The sequence below is a fragment of the Wyeomyia smithii genome, chromosome 2, assembly GCF_029784165.1.
Source record: "Wyeomyia smithii strain HCP4-BCI-WySm-NY-G18 chromosome 2, ASM2978416v1, whole genome shotgun sequence".
Classification (NCBI taxonomy): Eukaryota; Metazoa; Arthropoda; class Insecta; order Diptera; family Culicidae; genus Wyeomyia; species Wyeomyia smithii.
Genome location: NC_073695.1, coordinates 163172974 through 163191913, shown reverse-complemented (window position 1 = coordinate 163191913; position 18940 = coordinate 163172974). Strand labels below are relative to the sequence as shown.

The 18940-nt window shown below is 41.9% G+C and overlaps 1 protein-coding gene across 8 annotated transcripts in view; it reads left to right on the top strand.

Moving 5' to 3' along the window:
• LOC129726104 (anoctamin-1) overlaps window positions 1–18940 on the top strand; it is a 72692-nt gene that overhangs the window by 48867 nt on the left and 4885 nt on the right. For all 8 annotated transcript variants that reach the window (XM_055682754.1, XM_055682753.1, XM_055682752.1 and 5 more), the window contains 3 exons: window positions 3821–4053; window positions 4115–4483; window positions 4552–4798. In XM_055682754.1, the coding sequence (XP_055538729.1) occupies window positions 3821–4053; window positions 4115–4483; window positions 4552–4798 (849 nt within the window). The remainder of the gene's footprint in view (window positions 1–3820; window positions 4054–4114; window positions 4484–4551; window positions 4799–18940) is intronic.

The following is an 18940-nucleotide window of genomic DNA, read 5'->3' as shown; positions in this document are numbered from 1 at the left end:
AATTGGACAAAATGCTCAGGGTTATCCCGCGCAAACAAATGTCTAACGAGAATTTTCTGCTTACATCCGGTTTATTTTTTCTGTTGATCTGCACATTCCTGGGTATCTGAATTCATAATTGATTTCCTGTAAGGTAACAGAAGAAAGTGTTTAGATAGAGAAAGCCTTTTAAACACCCCAATATTACATATTGGAATTATAGCTTTGTTTTCCTTTCGCCGTTTATTTAGATAAAAAAAATCACAGGAGGGTTGTGTGCAAAGCCACGACCGCAAGATTGAAGTAAAATACTTTTACAAGAAAGATAACCCGGCTGCTTGCGTGTCAGTCAGTTAGGCATCAAACGAGAAAAAATTAAATCTTCATTAATGCATTTGTTGTCCTTATAAGGACAATTGTTTAATTTATCTTAGGATGTAGTGTTTATCTTACATCTCTGTGCTACCTTGACAGTGAGGACTAAGGCGCACGGCCAACACAGTAGAATGGTGTTTTCACATTAAAAACTAGACACGGCTTTACTGGAGGAAGTGTTGGCAAATGCATCTACCGCTAATACCGCTGCTATCGTACGAAAGCGCGTCTTTCCATGTGGAGAATAATATCAACAACGAAAAATAACGCGCGTCTAAGCACATCCCGAACTGTCGTGCTCATGACTGAAGGAAAAGTACGTTATGAGACACGTAGATAAAGTAAAATTTATAACTTTTACAAATTTAAAAATGTGAATTAACTCAAGAGAAAATATTAACTCTTCAATCAGGTTTTCATTTCGTCCTGAAAAGGACAATTTGTTGTTCAATTCAATATCGGGTAAGATACCAATAACATCTTGGCGTTATCACTGACAGTGCGAATAATGTATTTCTTGTGATAAATAAACAGTGAAAAGTTGATTTAACACTCAAAACTAGACGGCTCACGTGTTGTCAAAATGAGTCAACTTTTCATTGAATGCATCTACTAGTGCCCGCTATCACACAGAGACTGCATTTCACTAAAGTGCCTCACTGCATCAGCTGCTATCGATGCTGATACCCGCTGCAACTGCTACGCTATCCGTAGCCATCCCAGCCAACAATTTAGACCGTATATTTCAGTTGTTGTTGAGATATAAGCACCCTTGTACAATCTGATAAAGTTGTATATAACGTTTTATATGAGCTTATAAGTACCAAAGTGGAGGCAATACCAAAATGGTTCGCGCAGTTAAAGATATACAACTTTTTATTCCATTTTTTACAGTTCTATAACAATTACCTTTTGCATTAAATCTGAGGTATGAACAACTCTGTTTGCTACTTAGTACAATTTTCTACTGCCATAATTCAAGCAGACATACAATTCCGTTTCACCCGTATTATGATTCTACTACGATGCTCTACGAACTTAAACGCAGCAGTGTGTAACCTGTACTGCGAATAAATTTTGCATTATATACAACCCAAATTTTCCAAAAAATAAAAAAAAAACATAAAATTGAATAGCAACAATTTCATTTATATTTTTTTAATGAGAAGTACGCGTACCATTAATTTAGTACATTCTTTGGTATGTATTAATTATTGAGGTTAGATGCGGCATTTTTCTTTATTATATTTTACAAGGCTGTGTTCAAGCCTCGAACCCCCCACGTTCTGATCACTGCTCTTATTCCCTATCCTCAGAGTCATTTTACGATGCTGCATGTCAACGAATTTTATCTAGTACTGTTGAACGCCTCAAATCGTATGAACCTGTAAATCGTATATAATGTCACTTATTGTCTTCAATGTTGACCCAACTCTATTTGTAGACTCTGATATCAATATGTAACTCAATACTGCCTCATATACGAAGGAATAATAACATGCGATCTGCATTGACCTTCTTTTTAACTGTTAGGCGATTCAAGCAATTGCAATCAGCAATTATTAAAAATCTTTCAAGGCGTTGCCCATGTTTATGTAAAACCCGACTGTATGTGCCATTTTTTTAGGTGATTTTTCTTTTAGTCAAAACTGCGTTTATGATTTATACCCAATTCTTTAAATCTTTGAGGAACTAGATTTTAAAAACCAGAGTTGCTGAAAGAAACATTTTAAAAATGGTATCATTCTTTACTATTTAACGATTTTGTGTTTCATAATAGACGATTTTAACTGTCACGAAAAAGTAAATTGTATAAAATTCATTATGCAATCCTCTTACAACGGTTATAGAAGTTTTCAAGGAATATGAATATCAACGTGGATCACATAAATTAGAAATCCTACAATTTTGTACTGCAATTAAGTTTAGCACTGTAGACAACTCTACTGCGATGAAACCTGATTTTTTGTGTGCATTTATACGAGGAACAATATTCTTGAATAAGAATCGTCTTACGAGAAGTCTTCAGATTCTAATGTGGAATCCTGCAGAATCCGATGGATTCTCACTACGCGATTCTTTTTAAAGAACCCTAATCCCATATACAGGGCACTCTAGTTACCGTGTGCATACCTTTTTTGTCCAGCTTCGTGAACAAGAAAGTGTCTAAAGTCTCTCAGTACTCTGCGCAACACAATTTTCCGCGCAAAACTGTTATTCAACAATAAACTCCACTAAAACATAGGTGATTTGTGTTCTACAGCTTTTCAATAGCATGCTCGGATAGTACAAAAACTACCTGATCTTTAGTGAAATGAAAATCTCTCGAAAAATGATTATTTAAGATGATTTCTACGCGAAATTACCCGCAGGCATTATAGTATACTTCCTGGTTTGCGGTAAACAAATGGACTTTTTTCAGATGGTGATGAAAAAAAACTAACACAGATAATTGAGTTGGATAAAGTTCGCATTAATGGTAATTCTATTATCTTATTTGCAAAAAAAATCTACAGCCTTGCGAGCGACCTTCTGGCAGTTAACCGGAACATTCGCCTTGGAGGACGAAACATGCGTGTAGGCATGTGAATAAGCTCTTTCTTCATTTTTTTTATTAATTTCTCCTCCGTTTTCGCGACGAAATTGTTGGAATAGATCTTGCGCTTCAAGTTTGCCCAGAGATTCTCGATGGGACGCAGCTGGGAGACGTTGGGCGGATTCGCCGACTTCGGTACCACATCGATATTCAGCCGCTCCATCTCCTCCAACGATCGCTTCGAGTAGCGGGCCGACGCCAAATCTAGCTAGCACACCGTTTCTTCGCCCTTATGGTATTTCTTGATGAACGACGCAACTTTTTCTCGCTGATTGTCAGCCACAGCCGCACCTTCTTGGGGAACTTGGTCTGTGAAATAAGATTCACCTCGGTGCTCACTTCCTTCGTGGGGGAGGTAAAATGCGAAGTACCCTGCTAATCGTTGCCATCCAGGGTGAGATAGGTCTCGTCGTCTATCACCACTGCCACGTCGCGATTCGCCGGGAAAATCGACTTGACCATCTTATCCAACCGCTGCAGCTCCGAGACCTGTGGACGGGACTGCCTCTAGGCCAGTGTGTAGCATCACGGACGTCATCTATTATTTGTTGATCTTAGCCTACTTTAAAAGATAGACTTCTAGTATCTTCTCTAACCAGCGTTTACTGCTTTAACAACAATTTAAACTGATCAATTCTGCGAGAAGACGAAACTTTCGAACCCTACCGCTAAACGAAATTCAAAGGTCGAGTTTTGCCTATACATTGGCACTCTAACATATATAATCCCTTCATTAGTTGATTCTGGCTTTCACACGCGTTTTGATACAGTGAAGATCCTCATATAAACCATATTATTCGGAAGCTTACTAACGAGAACGTTAATGTTTTTGAGATTCTTACATTTTCTAATTTCAATTTCGATTTTTAGCTACATTATTTCTTGAGTTATGGAAACGCTACTCCGCTGAAATTACTCACCGGTGGGATTTGACCGGATTTGATATTTATGAAGAGCATCCCCGTCCTCAGTATTTGGCGAGATTATCTCATGTTCGTAGAAAAAAAATCAATGCTGTAACGAACACCGAAGAACCGCAAGTTCCTTTTTGGCGCATGAAACTCCCCGCTACAATTCTTAGTTTTTCCGTCGTGTTACTGTTGGTAATATGAAAACGGATGTTAATATAATTGATATTGTAAACGACTGACTCATATTTTTCAGGTATGCCTTGCTATTGTAGCTGTACTGGCTGTGGTGCTTTATAGGATGTCAATACTTGCCACCTTGAGCGTATATGGTGATGAAGTTACTACCTCTATTGCAATTTTGTTCACAACGGCCACGGCGGCCACCATAAATTTATGTCTTATTGTGGTTTTTAATTGGATTTATACTTATCTTGCCGAGTGGTTAACCGAGAGAGAACTATTGAGAACACAGACCGAATTCGATGATTCCTTGACTCTTAAAATATACCTTCTACAGTTCGTTAATTACTATGCTTCAATCTTCTACATAGCGTTTTTTAAAGGTAAATTCATTGGATATCCAGGAAACTACAATCGGTTTTTTAACTTCAGACAAGAAGAGGTAAACATTCTCTTTGAAAATTAGTTTTCTTCTTAATGTGAGAATTTTTCTATTGTAATTTTTTGTAGTGTGGTTTTGGCGGCTGCTTAATGGAGCTTTGCATACAGCTCGGTATCATTATGATTGGCAAACAAGCTGTAAACACTGTTTTAGAAATGGCAATTCCACTTTTCTACAGAAGGCTGAACTCACTGAAAGTGCGTATAGGTAAGGAACGTAATCAATCGTTAAAGAGCAAAGGACAACGATTTGTGAAGGATCTGAAACTAGTTGAATGGGGCTCTCGTGGATTATTCCCAGAATATTTGGAAATGGGTATGTCAAAGTCTACATGGTTTACTTGCATTTTTCAAGACTAAACTCTCGCTGACTCGCCGGCGACTAAACTTTAAGAACCACAGTATTTGGAATTATATATATACCGTCTGTCGGGGTGGGATTATGCCAGATAAACATATGGGTATGGTTTTGTTTTTTTTTTGGCTTTTGGCTTTCGTAATTACATTTGAGTAAAGAACTTTATCTAAAGCACGTCAATGATTACTTCCACAATTACCACAAAGATGGTTAACAGGGTCTTCATTTGTTGTTTTTTATGACAAAAGTCCACCATTTCTCTGGTTTTTACCAGATTTTTTTTCTCTCATGTTCAAGACCATATCTCTCACCATTTTACCTTCGAATGTTCGTATAAAATTTGGATGAACATTATTTTCGGAATCAAAACCTGTTTGGTTGTATTTTTTCTGAACCAAAACCTGTTTAATTGAATGTTTAATGCATATTTATCAACACATTGTAAAACCTAAGTGTCCGGTGGTGATATTTCCAATTCACATAATTCACACGCGACACGAGTAGAATAAAGAACGCGTTTATTACTCGTACAATGTAGCTAGCCTTTATTGCGACCGTGCGCATTCGATGTATAACTGATACTGATCTGATTTAATTCTATCGGGCACAGAGGAAGTGGATCAAACTATTGTTCTATTGCTTATTCGCTATACTCTGAAATAGAGTGATACTGCGTTATTGTGTGAGAGATGTCAGATGAGAAATGAGTAGGGTATTCTAAGGCGATCTTGTAGATCGTATGGTGGTTCTAATAAACTACATTATTTATCTGCCGTAACATACCGGCCACCTTGAAATATACAAGATTTCAAAAAATACTAACTACTGACTACTAATCTATAATCTAGCTACGAATATGTTACACATAACAATAAATGAAGTTTTTTGTTCTTCTTGGAACTTATGAGGTTATCAATTATCGCTCTACACAAGCGAAGATAATTGCTGGATTACCGGTAGTGATGTCACTCGCGGGGTTCGTCGCCCTTGGTCGATGCATGTTGGAACTGCATTCTGTTCTTGTGATGCTCGTGTCTTGTGCTAAAAAGGGTAGTGATTCCTATTTCTGGTTCGTTTCGTATAAACTCGCAAGCAATGCGAAATGTGATGACAGTCTGCTTTGACAAGGTGTGGCTGTGTGGCTGACAGGAAGCGATTGCAAACTCGTGACGAAAAATGAATTAGCTCATTCATACGGGAAAATATTGACGACGGAGACGTGCCTCTGGAGACACTTGGTAACTGGACCAACAACAATGACGTAACAGAGTACCATGCGCATGCTCCATCTCACCATCATCATCATGCATGTAGCTGATCGATCTCGCGTTTAGCTCCGACGAAGTTTTTCGCTTTATCGCACATTATTACTGCTGGATGCCCTCGCCGGGCTACAAAGCGTTTTAGCGCTGCTATAAACGCTTCTGTAATAAGCCCTTAATTTTGGATTTATTGCTTGGGCATTGTGCCGAAAAAGACGCATGAGCGCAACCATTTGAATGAATTTTGGAAACGACGAGTATAACGAGAACATTTCACTTGGTGATAGTACTGCAGCAGGCAGAGAAATGATGCTTCGTTCTTCCAGTGCTACTGAGTCAATCTGTTCACTGTTATCGTTCCGATCATTTGGCCAAGTCGATGCATTTTGACGCAACCAGAACGGGGCGTCGAACCAAATCAACTAGTATTGCAGTTGAGCCGGCGTCATACCACGAGATATAATGTCTGCCGGGTTCTCAGTTCCGGGTACGTGATTCCATCAACCATCCTTGGTAATATGCTGGATTTCTGAAACTCGGTTCCCAACAAAAACCTGCCAACGTGAGAGCGAGGATGCTAACCAACACTGGACTATTTTGGAATCCGTCCAGAAGAATGGTTTTTTCCGTCGTCGGTAGATTGCTTCTAACCTTCTCGAACATATGACTGAGCACGAGAGCTGATGATATTTCGCGGCGAGGAATCAATTGTTTCCGTGTCTTTTTTTTTCGGGTTATCTATCGGAGCGATTCTTGACTTAGACATCAGCAAACGTACCGTATCCGAACCATCGGAAAATGTGCAACGAATATAGAGACAAGCTCCATACGCTCTCTCAGATGCATCGCAGTTGAACGGAGATGCAGTCACTGGACGGACCAACCCAGCGTGGTACACTTAACGAGTTCAAAGCAATCAAATTATGACGATATTCGTGCCAGAAGAGTTGTAACTCCTCGGGGAGTGGTTCGTCCCATTGGCACTTCAATTTCCACAGTGTTTGTATGAAAACCTTGGCTTGTACTATTAAAGGTCCTACTAGTCCAAGTGGATCAAATAGCTTTGATGCATCGGACAATATTACTCGTTTGGCAATAGGGTCTACTGTGTTCCATTTCGGAGTCCCGAAGCGGAAACAGTCTATTCGTGGTTTCCAAACGAGCCCTAATGTTTTGACCGTGCAAGTGGACGAATCGAGCTCAAATACGTCTCTATCATCTCGCAAATGTTTAGGAATGATGGTCAGCATGGAAATTCGAATTCCATTTTCGAAGAGTGAAACCTGCGCTGTTCATCTCTTTCACAAGTCGTTTTCCTTGTACACTGGCTACACCAGTTATTAGGTCATCCACGTAAAAATTTTTCCTCAGGATTCTCGCAGCACTGGGATGGGTTTTCCTGCCATCTCCTGCCAGTTGTAGACACCTTGTGGCCAAGGAGCAGCTGATGTGCCGTACGTAACCGTCGTTAACTCAAACGTTTTAATGGGGTCTTGTTCCGACTCTCTCCACAGGATGCGCTGTAGCTTCTGATCGTCTTGTACAACATTAATCATGCGGTACATTTTGGCTATATCCGCTACTAAAGCCAATCGATGCATTCGGAAGCGTGTTAGTACTGCCATGATCATCTTGTACTACAGGCCCGACAAGAAGACCATCGTTTAGGGAAACTCCTGATGATGACCTGCACGATGCGTCAAACACAACCCGTGAATTCGTTGTTGTGCTGTAGTAAGTCTGCTCGCATATGTCCCATATATTGGTATTCCTTAACGAAACTGCAATACAGGGCAATTAATTCAGGATTAGTTGAAAATCGCCGAAGTTCAGGATTAGTTGAAAATCACCGAGACTGAGAAGTCGGTTCATCGCTGTTGACTTGGAGTTCTAGTTTCTGGATGACGTGCTCCTTCTTAGACAATGTTACACAAAATCGACCAGTTTCATCGCGTGTTGTAGTTTGCTGGAAAAATTCTTCGGACATACTTTCTCCGACAGACCATGTACTCTTTGTATGGCACGCTTCCAACTCTCAAAATCGAGTTAATTGATCCTGAAGCACCACAGTCGAGCACAAAGGCACTGTTGTAGTTCGTGCGGACATTGGGTCCGTAATGCGACCAGACACAATCCAACCGAAAACGGTGTTTTGAAGTGTTGGTCCGCTGTCACAAAGTTTTATTCTTTTATCAAGCAGCAGATCGAGGTAGTGTTCAGCTCCAATAATCATGTCAATCTCAGCTCGATTGTCAAAATCAGGATCTGCCAGGATTATATCTTCAGGAACTTTCCAATTGCTTGCTGCGATGTTTTCACATGGCGGCGGAACAGTGAGGTTTGATAACACATTGAAACATATTTCTTCTTGGAAATCTGGGATTCGATTTAGCCTTAGATTAGCCGTTGCTTGAACATCTCGTTTCGATATTCCACCCTATCCGCCAATTCCTTGGATTGATAAATAGTCTGAAAATTATTTCAGAATAAGTTGTCGACGAATCTAGCAGTTACGAAGCTATATTGAGAGCATGAGTCTAGTAATGCTCTGGCGAACAGTATTTCCTGCAAAGTCGCTAATGCGTACTACTGCAGTTGATAATAGAACTTGGGAAGTGTTTGATCGTGCAGATGTGTGGAGTGTGGTTGCATGCTTAGTGGGATTGGTTTGACTATTTGTTAACTGTATGCTATGCGAAAGTTCATTCGTGACGGTTCATGTGGTGGAAGTGGATGTTTCATTCGGAATCGGTGTTCTGGGTTTTGTGGTTTCTGCACTTGCTGTGTTTGCTGGACGTTATCTTTTGGGGGTCGTTTAGCTATCTGCGTTGTGGAATGTTTTGGTGCAGCACTGTTCGTCGACACGTTCGACGCATGCAATAAGGTATGATGTCTTCTACCACAATTTCGGCACACTCCCTTCGTACAGCTTCGTGCTAGATGACCAGCTGACAGACAGTTCACGCATAAACCTTGCTTGCGAACCAAATCATAGCGTTCTGAAACATTGAGTCTTTGTCCCCGCTTGCATAAGAAAGCAGAATAGAATTCCTCAGAACAAAACCTGCATCTCTCCACTAACTCCGAATCTTAGCTTTCGGAATTCAGTTTATCGGAATTCGTGCAAGTAACGAATTCGGGATGGCTGACCGACTGTAGTACCGCGCAGTGGTTTCTCAAGAAAGCTAGCAGCTCAGCAAAGACTGGAACCTCTTTAGAGTTGTGATGTGTTTCCCAAGGGCGAAGTGTCACTGGGGCAAACATAGTGCAAAGTATATGGACAAGTATTGTACTCCACCAAATGGCAAATGGCTGGACACGTGTAACTTGAGACCCTAATGTGGCCATTCACCTCTGTCCAGCAACTCCTATCCCAACCTCCACGTGGTGCCGACCGGAATACGAGTAACCTTAGCGGAGATCGGGTAAACAACCCCGGTGGAAACTATGGTCGTATGCTGACTGGGAAGGGGGTCGTACGCGGCTGTATCCCCATAGGGACGGCGTACAACAGCGTCTGACCCGAAGCGGGCGGCTGAATTATGGAATGCTGTATCCCGCCAGCTACACCTAAGATGGCAGCCCCATCAGCAGGATGTAGGTATCGCGACCCTGGTAAGGTAGCATACCGAAACCTTTCATCAACCACGAACAACGAATTTAGAAATACGGAACGGATCAATCGGCAAAGACCTAGGCTACGAACACGGAAAAAGATTAAGGTAAACGATTGGAAATTGGGTACTTGGAACGTCCGATCTCTCAATTAACCGGCGCGGGCTGGCTTGCTTGCTCGAGAACTACAGCGGCAGGGAGTCGAAATCGCAGCGATTCAGGAGGTTCGGTGGCCAAATTCCGGAGAAAGGGAATTCCGTGCAGTAGACCCTATTGCACGCACTTCTTTCAAGTACCACATCTACTACAGTGGCGGCAAAGCAGCGGAACGGGGCGTCGGTTTCGTAGTGCTGGGAAATCAGAAAACAAGAGTCATCCGGTGGAGGCCCGTAGATGACCGTACATGCGTGTTGAGGATTAAGGGCAAATTCTTCAACTACAGTTTAATCAACACCTACGCACCGACAAACGACAAATCCGATGAAGTCAAAGATGAGTTCTATGACAAGCTTGAGCAAATCTATGGCGAGTGCCCAAAACACGACGTAAAAGTCGTCATCGGAGACGCAAACGCACAGGTTGGGAGGGAGGAATTCTTCCGTCCGGTCATTGGAAGACATAGCCTCCACTCGTCAACCAATGAAAACGGCCTGAGGCTGATAAACTTTGCCGCGGCCAGAGAAATGGCCATATGTAGCTCCTATTTTTCACGTTTGAATATTCGGAAACACACCTGGAGGCATCCAAATGGAGAAGCCTGCTCCCAGATCGATCACGTACTGATTGACGGTCGGCACTTTTCGGATGTTACTGATGTTAGGTCTTTTCGGGGACCAAACATTGACTCTGACCATTATCTCGTCGTTTGTAAGATCCGCGCACGGTTGTCGAACGTGCTGAAATCTCGCACAGAGAGGACGACGCGGTTCAACATTCAGCGGTTGAAAGCTGATGGCGTGGCAGCAGAATACGCCAGAGAGCTGGATCAACGGATCGCAGAACAGCAGGAGCAAGGAGTGGAAGACATAAATGGGCTGTGGAGCAGTATTCACGGCGCCATCGAAACGACTGCGAGAGAGGTGGTAGACAAGCCTAACGGCTAGTTCGATGCCGAGTGCCAGAGAGCGACAGATGAGAAGAACCGTGCCAGGACCCGCATGCTCACTGCGGCTACGCGTCAGAACAGAGTGAGGTACAGGGTGGCAAGAGCTGCTGAAAATAGAACCCACCGTCGGAAGAAGCGCGAGTACGAGGAGCAGGTGCTCGCCAGCGCAGAAGACAGCTATGCTCAAAACGACGTGCGGAGATTCTATAGAACTGTCAACAGAGTCAGAAGCAGGAATTTCCCGGTGCCGGTCATGTGTAATGACAAGGACGGCAACCTGCTTACTGATAAACCGACGGTTGCAGCCAGGTGGAAGGAGCATTTTCAGGCGCTATTGAACGGTGAGGAGCCGGATGAGCAGAGCAGGAACAGGATGACGATTATGAGTGACGAACAAGCTGTGGAGCCACCAACACAGGAGGAGGTGGAAAAGGCGATTAGTGAGCTGAAAAACGGTAAGGCCGCTGGGAAGAACGGTATCCCGGCCGAACTTCTAAAAGCGGGAAGCGAGCGGCTGTACTATGCGATCCACCAGATAATACTAAGGATCTGGGTGGATGAACAAATGCCGAACGACTGGTTGGAAGGCCTCATATGCCCTATCTATAAGAAGGGCCATCGATTGGATTGTGGCAACTATCGAGGGATAACGTTGCTCAACTCTGCATATAAAGTGCCCTCCCGTATCCTGTTCTCCAGATTGAGACCGTTAACGGAATCCTTTGTTGGCGAATACCAGACTGGTTTTCGACAAGGGCGTTCCACGACGGATTAAATCTTCACCCTGTGACAGATCCTCGATAAGTTCCGGGAGTACAACTAACCGACTCACCATCTGTTTGTGGACTCCAGGGCGGTATACGACTCAGTGAAAAGAAACGAGCTGTGGCAGATCATGCTGGAACAAGGTTTCCCTACGAAACTAATAAAGCTGAGTCGTATGACACTGGAGGGATCAAAATCGTGCGTGCGGATAGCTGGCGAGACATCAGCCGCGTTCGTACGTTGGATGGACTGAAGCAGGGGGATGCGCTCTCCAACCTACTGTTTAACATCGCTCTTGAGGGTGCAGTACGAAGAGCAAACGTCGAAAGAAACGGTACGATCATCACGAAATCTCACATGCTTCTTGGCTTTGCGGACGACATCGATATCATCGGTATCAACCGTAAGACCGTGGAGGAGGCCTTCGTACCTTTTAAGAGAAAGGCAGCGAGATTGGGACTTGTCATTAACTCTGCCAAAACGAAGTACATGGTAGCTGGCAGAGAGCGTGGGAGTCCCCGTGGTGTTGGTGCTGAGGTGGAGATAGATGGGGAACGATTTGAAGTGGTTGACGAATTCGTTTATCTTAGTACGCTTGTGACATGTGACAACGATATGAGCCGTGAAGTGAAACGACGAGTTGCAGCTGCGAACAGGGCTTTCTACGGTCTGCGTAACCAGCTAAGGTCTCATAGTTTGCAAACTCGCACAAAACTAGCGCTGTATAGGACGCTGATACTCCCGGTGGCCCTTTACGGACATGAAGCATGGACGCTGTAGGAAGCTGATCGACGAGTGCTCGGAGCTTTTGAGCGTAAAGTTCTGCGATCGATACTTGGCGGTAAACTGGAAGATGGAGTGTGGCGCAGACGCATGAATCACGAGTTGTACCAGGTATACAAACATGCTGATATAGTGAAGGTGATACAGTGGGGCAGGCTTCAGTGGGCTGGACATGTAGCCAGGATGCCTGACGAGAGAGCCGCCAAAACTATCTTCAGTAGAGAACCAGGAAGAGGCCGTCGACTCCGTGGTAGACCTCGCACGCGGTGGATGTGCGCGGTGGAAGAAGATGCACATAACAATTGCAACTCCACTGCCGGAGCCCTGAATCCTATCATTTCTATGAACCACGTAATTGGGATCATATTTTAATTTTATGTTAGATTTCAAAAATGTTTCAGTAATAATTGCAATATGCACATTATTTACTGTTAAAAAATTAAAAAGCTCATTCTCATTGGCCTTCAATGAGCGAGCATTCCAATTTAATATTTTAATTGTTTTATTTAAAATCATTGCTAAATTTTAAATTAGAAACAATTTTAATAGTAAAATTTGTGCCTATTTGAATGGCTTCAAACATTGATTTTGCCTGCAACATGGCGTTCATAAGATCGTACATTGCCTGTTGCAAAAAAGAAAGTTTACCTGCCGTAATAGGCCCCAGGCAGTTGACATTAGAAAAAATATTTTCGGCAGCAATATTAGCTGGAGTAATAGGTATACAATTATTTTCTAGCGTGTTTTGCTTACCCATATTAACGGTCATTTTCGAACTACCAACACTAGGCGGTATAATGTTCGAACTACCTGTAACCTGTGCATAAGTTAAACGGGTATGCAAAGGAGTAGGTAAACTATGCGTCACTGGTACGCTTGGAGAATTTTGTTTTGAAGTTGGTTTTAATTGAGAAATTGAATTTTGTTTACCTGACCTTGCCTTAACAATTGCTAAACGGACTGGGCATTGATAAAAATTTGACATATGGTTGCCGTTACAATTCGCACAGCGAAAATTTTTACTCTCTTTCACAGGACATGTGTCCCTTTTGTGAGAAGAGTCTCCACAATTAAGACATTTTTGGTCCATGTTACAGAATTTGGAACCATGGCCATAACGTTGGCAAGTACGGCATTTGGGTGATATGCTTTTCACCTCCGCCATACTAACTATAAATTTCCCACTTTACACGCACGTTATACAAAGCATGTGCTTTTCCAAAAAATTTTAAGTTGTTAACCTCATTGCGGTTAAAATGAATTAAATAATTAACAAGGGAAATTCCAGTTCTCTGACTGTTATCGCCTCGTGATTTTTGTTTCATTAGAATTACTTGGGTAGGGGCTATGCCAAGTAATTCTGTTAAAGTAAGTTTGATCTCATCAACGGTTTGATCGTTGGTGAGACCTTTCAATACGACCTTGAACGGCTTGGCGCTCTTCGTGTCATATGTAAAAAAATTATCCTTTTTTTCAGTTAAATACTGAATAAGACGAATACGACCCTTTATAGAGTCGGCTAATAAGCGGCATTCGCCTCTACGGCCAATTTGATAGGTAACTTTAACGTCAGAAACCAACGTTGAAAGTTCCTTTTTGAAAATATTGAATTCAGAAGAAATAGTTACCACAATAGGTGGAACTTTTTCCTTTTTTAAAGAATTGACATTTTGTATAGTTTCATTACTCATAACTTCCATTTCACCAGCTTCTTGCTCAGGCAAAATATCAAAAGGATTGTCACTACAGACACTCGAAGTGTCAGAAAGAGATGCCTCTCTTTTCCTCCCCGCAGCGATGCGAGGTTTCTTTTTCCGTCTAGCCATTTCAGATGATACGAAAAAAGTTAAAACAAATGTAAAATTCAAAAGTAGGTAGTCTTAAAAAAGACTGATGGGAAATAACTTTCAGGTAGTCTTTAAAAGACACACTGACAAAACACAAACTTTGAAGCTATAGGCAGTCAAAGACCAGTCCACAAGCAACCGAAAAAACGTCTGATCTTAGGACAGTTCAAGACGCACTGACTTACTTTATTTTACTTTTATGGCTAACGGACCGTTCACCGGTCTAGGGCCGAACGAATTAGAGATGTCTAGCTTCTTCTGTCTTGGGCAGCCGTTCTCCAGTCTCCCCGTACACCAGCAGATCGTGCATCTTCTTCCACCGCGCACATCCACCGCGTGCGAGGCCTACCACGGAGTCGACGGCCTCTTCCTGGTTCTCTACTGAAGATAGTTTTGGCGGCTCTCTCGTCAGGCATCCTGGCTACATGTAGCCAGGATGCCTGACGAAAGAGCTCTCCACCAGATAATACTAAGGATCTGGGTGGATGAACAAATGCCGAACGACTGGTTGGAAGGCCTCATATGCCCTATCTATAAGAAGGGCCATCGATTGGATTGTGGCAACTATCGAGGGATAACGTTGCTCAACTCTGCATATAAAGTGCCCTCCCGTATCCTGTTCTTCAGATTGAGACCGTTAACGGAATCCTTTGTTGGCGAATACCAGGCTGGTTTTCGACAAGGGCGTTCCACGACGGATCAAATCTTCACCCTGTGACAGATCCTCGATAAGTTCCGGGAGTACAACTTACCGACTCACCATCTGTTTGTGGACTCCAGGGCGGTATACGACTCAGTGAAAAGAAACGAGCTGTGGCAGATCATGCTGGAACAAGGTTTCCCTACGAAACTAATAAAGCTGAGTCGTATGACACTGGAGGGATCAAAATCTTGCGTGCGGATAGCTGGCGAGACATCAGCCGCGTTCGTACGTTGGATGGACTGAAGCAGGGGGATGCGCTCTCCAACCTACTGTTTAACATCGCTCTTGAGGGTGCAGTACGAAGAGCAAACGTCGAAAGAAACGGTACGATCATCACGAAATCTCACATGCTTCTTGGCTTTGCGGACGACATCGATATCATCGGTATCAACCGTAAGGCCGTGGAGGAGGCCTTCGTACCTTTTAAGAGAGAAGCAGCGAGATTGGGACTTGTCATTAACTCTGCCAAAACGAAGTACATGGTAGCTGGCAGAGAGCGTGGGAGTCCCCGTGGTGTTGGTGCTGAGGTGGAGATAGATGGGGAACGATTTGAAGTGGTTGACGAATTCGTTTATCTTAGTACGCTTGTGACATGTGACAACGATATGAGCCGTGAAGTGAAACGACGAGTTGCAGCTGCGAACAGGGCTTTCTACGGTCTGCGTAACCAGCTAAGGTCCCATAGTTTGCAAACTCGCACAAAACTAGCGCTGTATAGGACGCTGATACTCCCGGTGGCCCTTTACGGACATGAAGCATGGACGCTGTAGGAAGCTGATCGACGAGTGCTCGGAGCTTTTGAGCGTAAAGTTCTGCGATCGATACTTGGCGGTAAACTGGAAGATGGAGTGTGGCGCAGACGCATGAATCACGAGTTGTACCAGGTATACAAACATGCTGATATAGTGAAGGTAATACAGCGGGGCAGGCTTCAGTGGGCTGGACATGTAGCCAGGATGCCTGACGAGAGAGCCGCCAAAACTATCTTCAGTAGAGAACCAGGAAGAGGCCGTCGACTCCGTGGTAGGCCTCGCACGCGGTGGATGTGCGCGGTGGAAGAAGATGCACGATCTGCTGGTGTACGGGGAGACTGGAGAACGGCTGCCCAAGACAGAAGAAGCTAGACATCTCTAATTCGTTCGGCCCTAGACCGGTGAACGGTCCGTTAGCCATAAAAGTAAAATAAAGTAAGTCAGTGCGTCTTGAACTGTCCTAAGATCAGACGTTTTTTCGGTTGCTTGTGGACTGGTCTTTGACTGCCTATAGCTTCAAAGTTTGTGTTTTGTCAGTGTGTCTTTTAAAGACTACCTGAAAGTTATTTCCCATCAGTCTTTTTTAAGACTACCTACTTTTGAATTTTACATTTGTTTTAACTTTTTTCGTATCATCTGAAATGGCTGGACGGAAAAAGAAACCTCGCATCGCTGCGGGGAGGATAAGAGAGGCATCTCTTTCTGACACTTCGAGTGTCTGTAGTGACAATCCTTTTGATATTTTGCCTGAGCAAGAAGCTGGTGAAATGGAAGTTATGAGTAATGAAACTATACAAAATGTCAATTCTTTAAAAAAGGAAAAAGTTCCACCTATTGTGGTAACTATTTCTTCTGAATTCAATATTTTCAAAAAGGAACTTTCAACGTTTGTTTCTGACGTTAAAGTTACCTATCAAATTGGCCGTAGAGGCGAATGCCGCTTATTAGCCGACTCTATAAAGGGTCGTATTCGTCTTATTCAGTATTTAACTGAAAAAAAGGATAATTTTTTTACATATGACACGAAGAGCGCCAAGCCGTTCAAGGTCGTATTGAAAGGTCTCACCAACGATCAAACCGTTGATGAGATCAAACTTACTTTAACAGAATTACTTGGCATAGCCCCTACCCAAGTAATTCTAATGAAACAAAAATCACGAGGCGATAACAGTCAGAGAACTGGAATTTCCCTTGTTAATTATTTAATTCATTTTAACCGCAATGAGGTTAACAACTTAAAATTTTTTGGAAAAGCGCATGCTTTGTATAACGTGCGTGTAAAGTGGGAAATTTATAGTTAGTATGGCGGAGGTGAAAAGCATATCACCCAAATGCCACCATGTACTTGCCAACGTTATGGCCATGGTTCCAAATTCTGTAACATGGACCAAAAATGTCTTAATTGTGGAGACTCTTCTCACAAAAAGGACACATGTCCTGTGAAAGAGAGTAAAAATTTTCGCTGTGCGAATTGTAACGGCAACCATATGTCAAATTTTTATCAATGCCCAGTCCGTTTAGCAATTGTTAAGGCAAGGCAAGGTAAACAAAATTCAATTTCTCAATTAAAACCAACTTCAAAACAAAATTCTCCAAGCGTACCAGTGACGCATAGTTTACCTACTCCTTTGCATACCCGTTTAACTTATGCACAGGTTACAGGTAGTTCGAACATTATACCGCCTAAAGTTGGTAGTTCGAAAATGACCGTTAATATGGGTAAGCAAAACACGCTAGAAAATAATTGTATACCTATTACTCCAGCTAATATTGCTGCCGAAAATATTTTTTCTAATGTCAACTGCCTGGGGCCTATTACGGCAGGTAAACTTTCTTTTTTGCAACAGGCAATGTACGATCTTATGAACGCCATGTTGCAGGCAAAATCAATGTTTGAAGCCATTCAAATAGGCACAAATTTTACTATTAAAATTGTTTCTAATTTAAAATTTAGCAATGATTTTAAATAAAACAATTAAAATATTAAATTGGAATGCTCCCTCATTGAAGGCCAATGAGAATGAGCTTTTTAATTTTTTAACAGTAAATAATGTGCATATTGCAATTATTACTGAAACATTTTTGAAATCTAACATAAAATTAAAATATGATCCCAATTACGTGGTTCATAGATATGATAGGATTCAGGGTTCCGGCAGTGGAGTTGCAATTGTTATTCATCGCCGAATCAAACATCCCCATCTTGAGACGAAAGTTATTGAAACTTTGGGAATTGAAGTTCATACTGAACTTGGGATTTTATTTATTGCCGCAGCATATTTACCATTTCATTGCACACGCGAGCACAAAAATTATTTTAAAGGTGATTTACAAAAACTCACCAGAAATCGTTCGAAATTTTTTTATAATCGGCGATTTTAACGCTAAACATCGTTCATGGAATAATTCTCAAAGTAATTCCAATGGCAAAATTTTATTCAATGATTGTTCTTCAGGATACTACTCTATTTTGTCTCCGAATAGTCCTACATGCTTTTCTTCTGTAAGAAACCCTTCAACAATTGATTTGGTGCTTACAGATCAAAGTCATGTATGTAGTGATTTGATCACACATGCTGACTTTGATTCTGACCATCTTCCAATAACTTTTTCTTTATCATATGAATCAGTTTTAAACCCTATGAGCTCTGTTTTTAATTATAACAAGGCGAATTGGGAAAGATACAAAACTCATATTGAGAGAAATTTCAATAATGAGCTTGATTTGCAAAACGAAGTAATATTGATTCCGCTTTGGAAGCATTAAAATGTGCAATTGTAGATGCCAGGAATTATTTTGTTCCAAAGGCTCAAGTGAATTTTTGATTCACCAATAATTGACGAAAATCTTCAAATTCTAATTCGTTTGAAAAATGTCCGCAGACGTCAATATCAACGTTCTCGTGACCCTGTTTTTAAAACTATTCATAAAGATTTACAGAAAGAGATTAAACATCGATTTACTCTTCTGAAAAATCAAAATTTTGAGACTAAAGTTGAAAAATTGAAACCATATTCAAAACCTTTTTGGAATCTGTCGAAGATTCTTAAGAAACCTTCAAAGCCTATTCCAGTTTTAAAAGATGGTGAACGTTTTCTTGTATCCAATGAACAAAAGGCTCAAAGACTTGCTCAGCAGTTTGAGAGTGTTCATAACTCAAATTTGAATTTTGTGAATCCAATTGAAAATGAAGTCACACGTCAATTTGATTTAATTTCTTCCCAGAATTTTTGACCTGCAGAAGTAATTTAAACTAACTTGAATGAG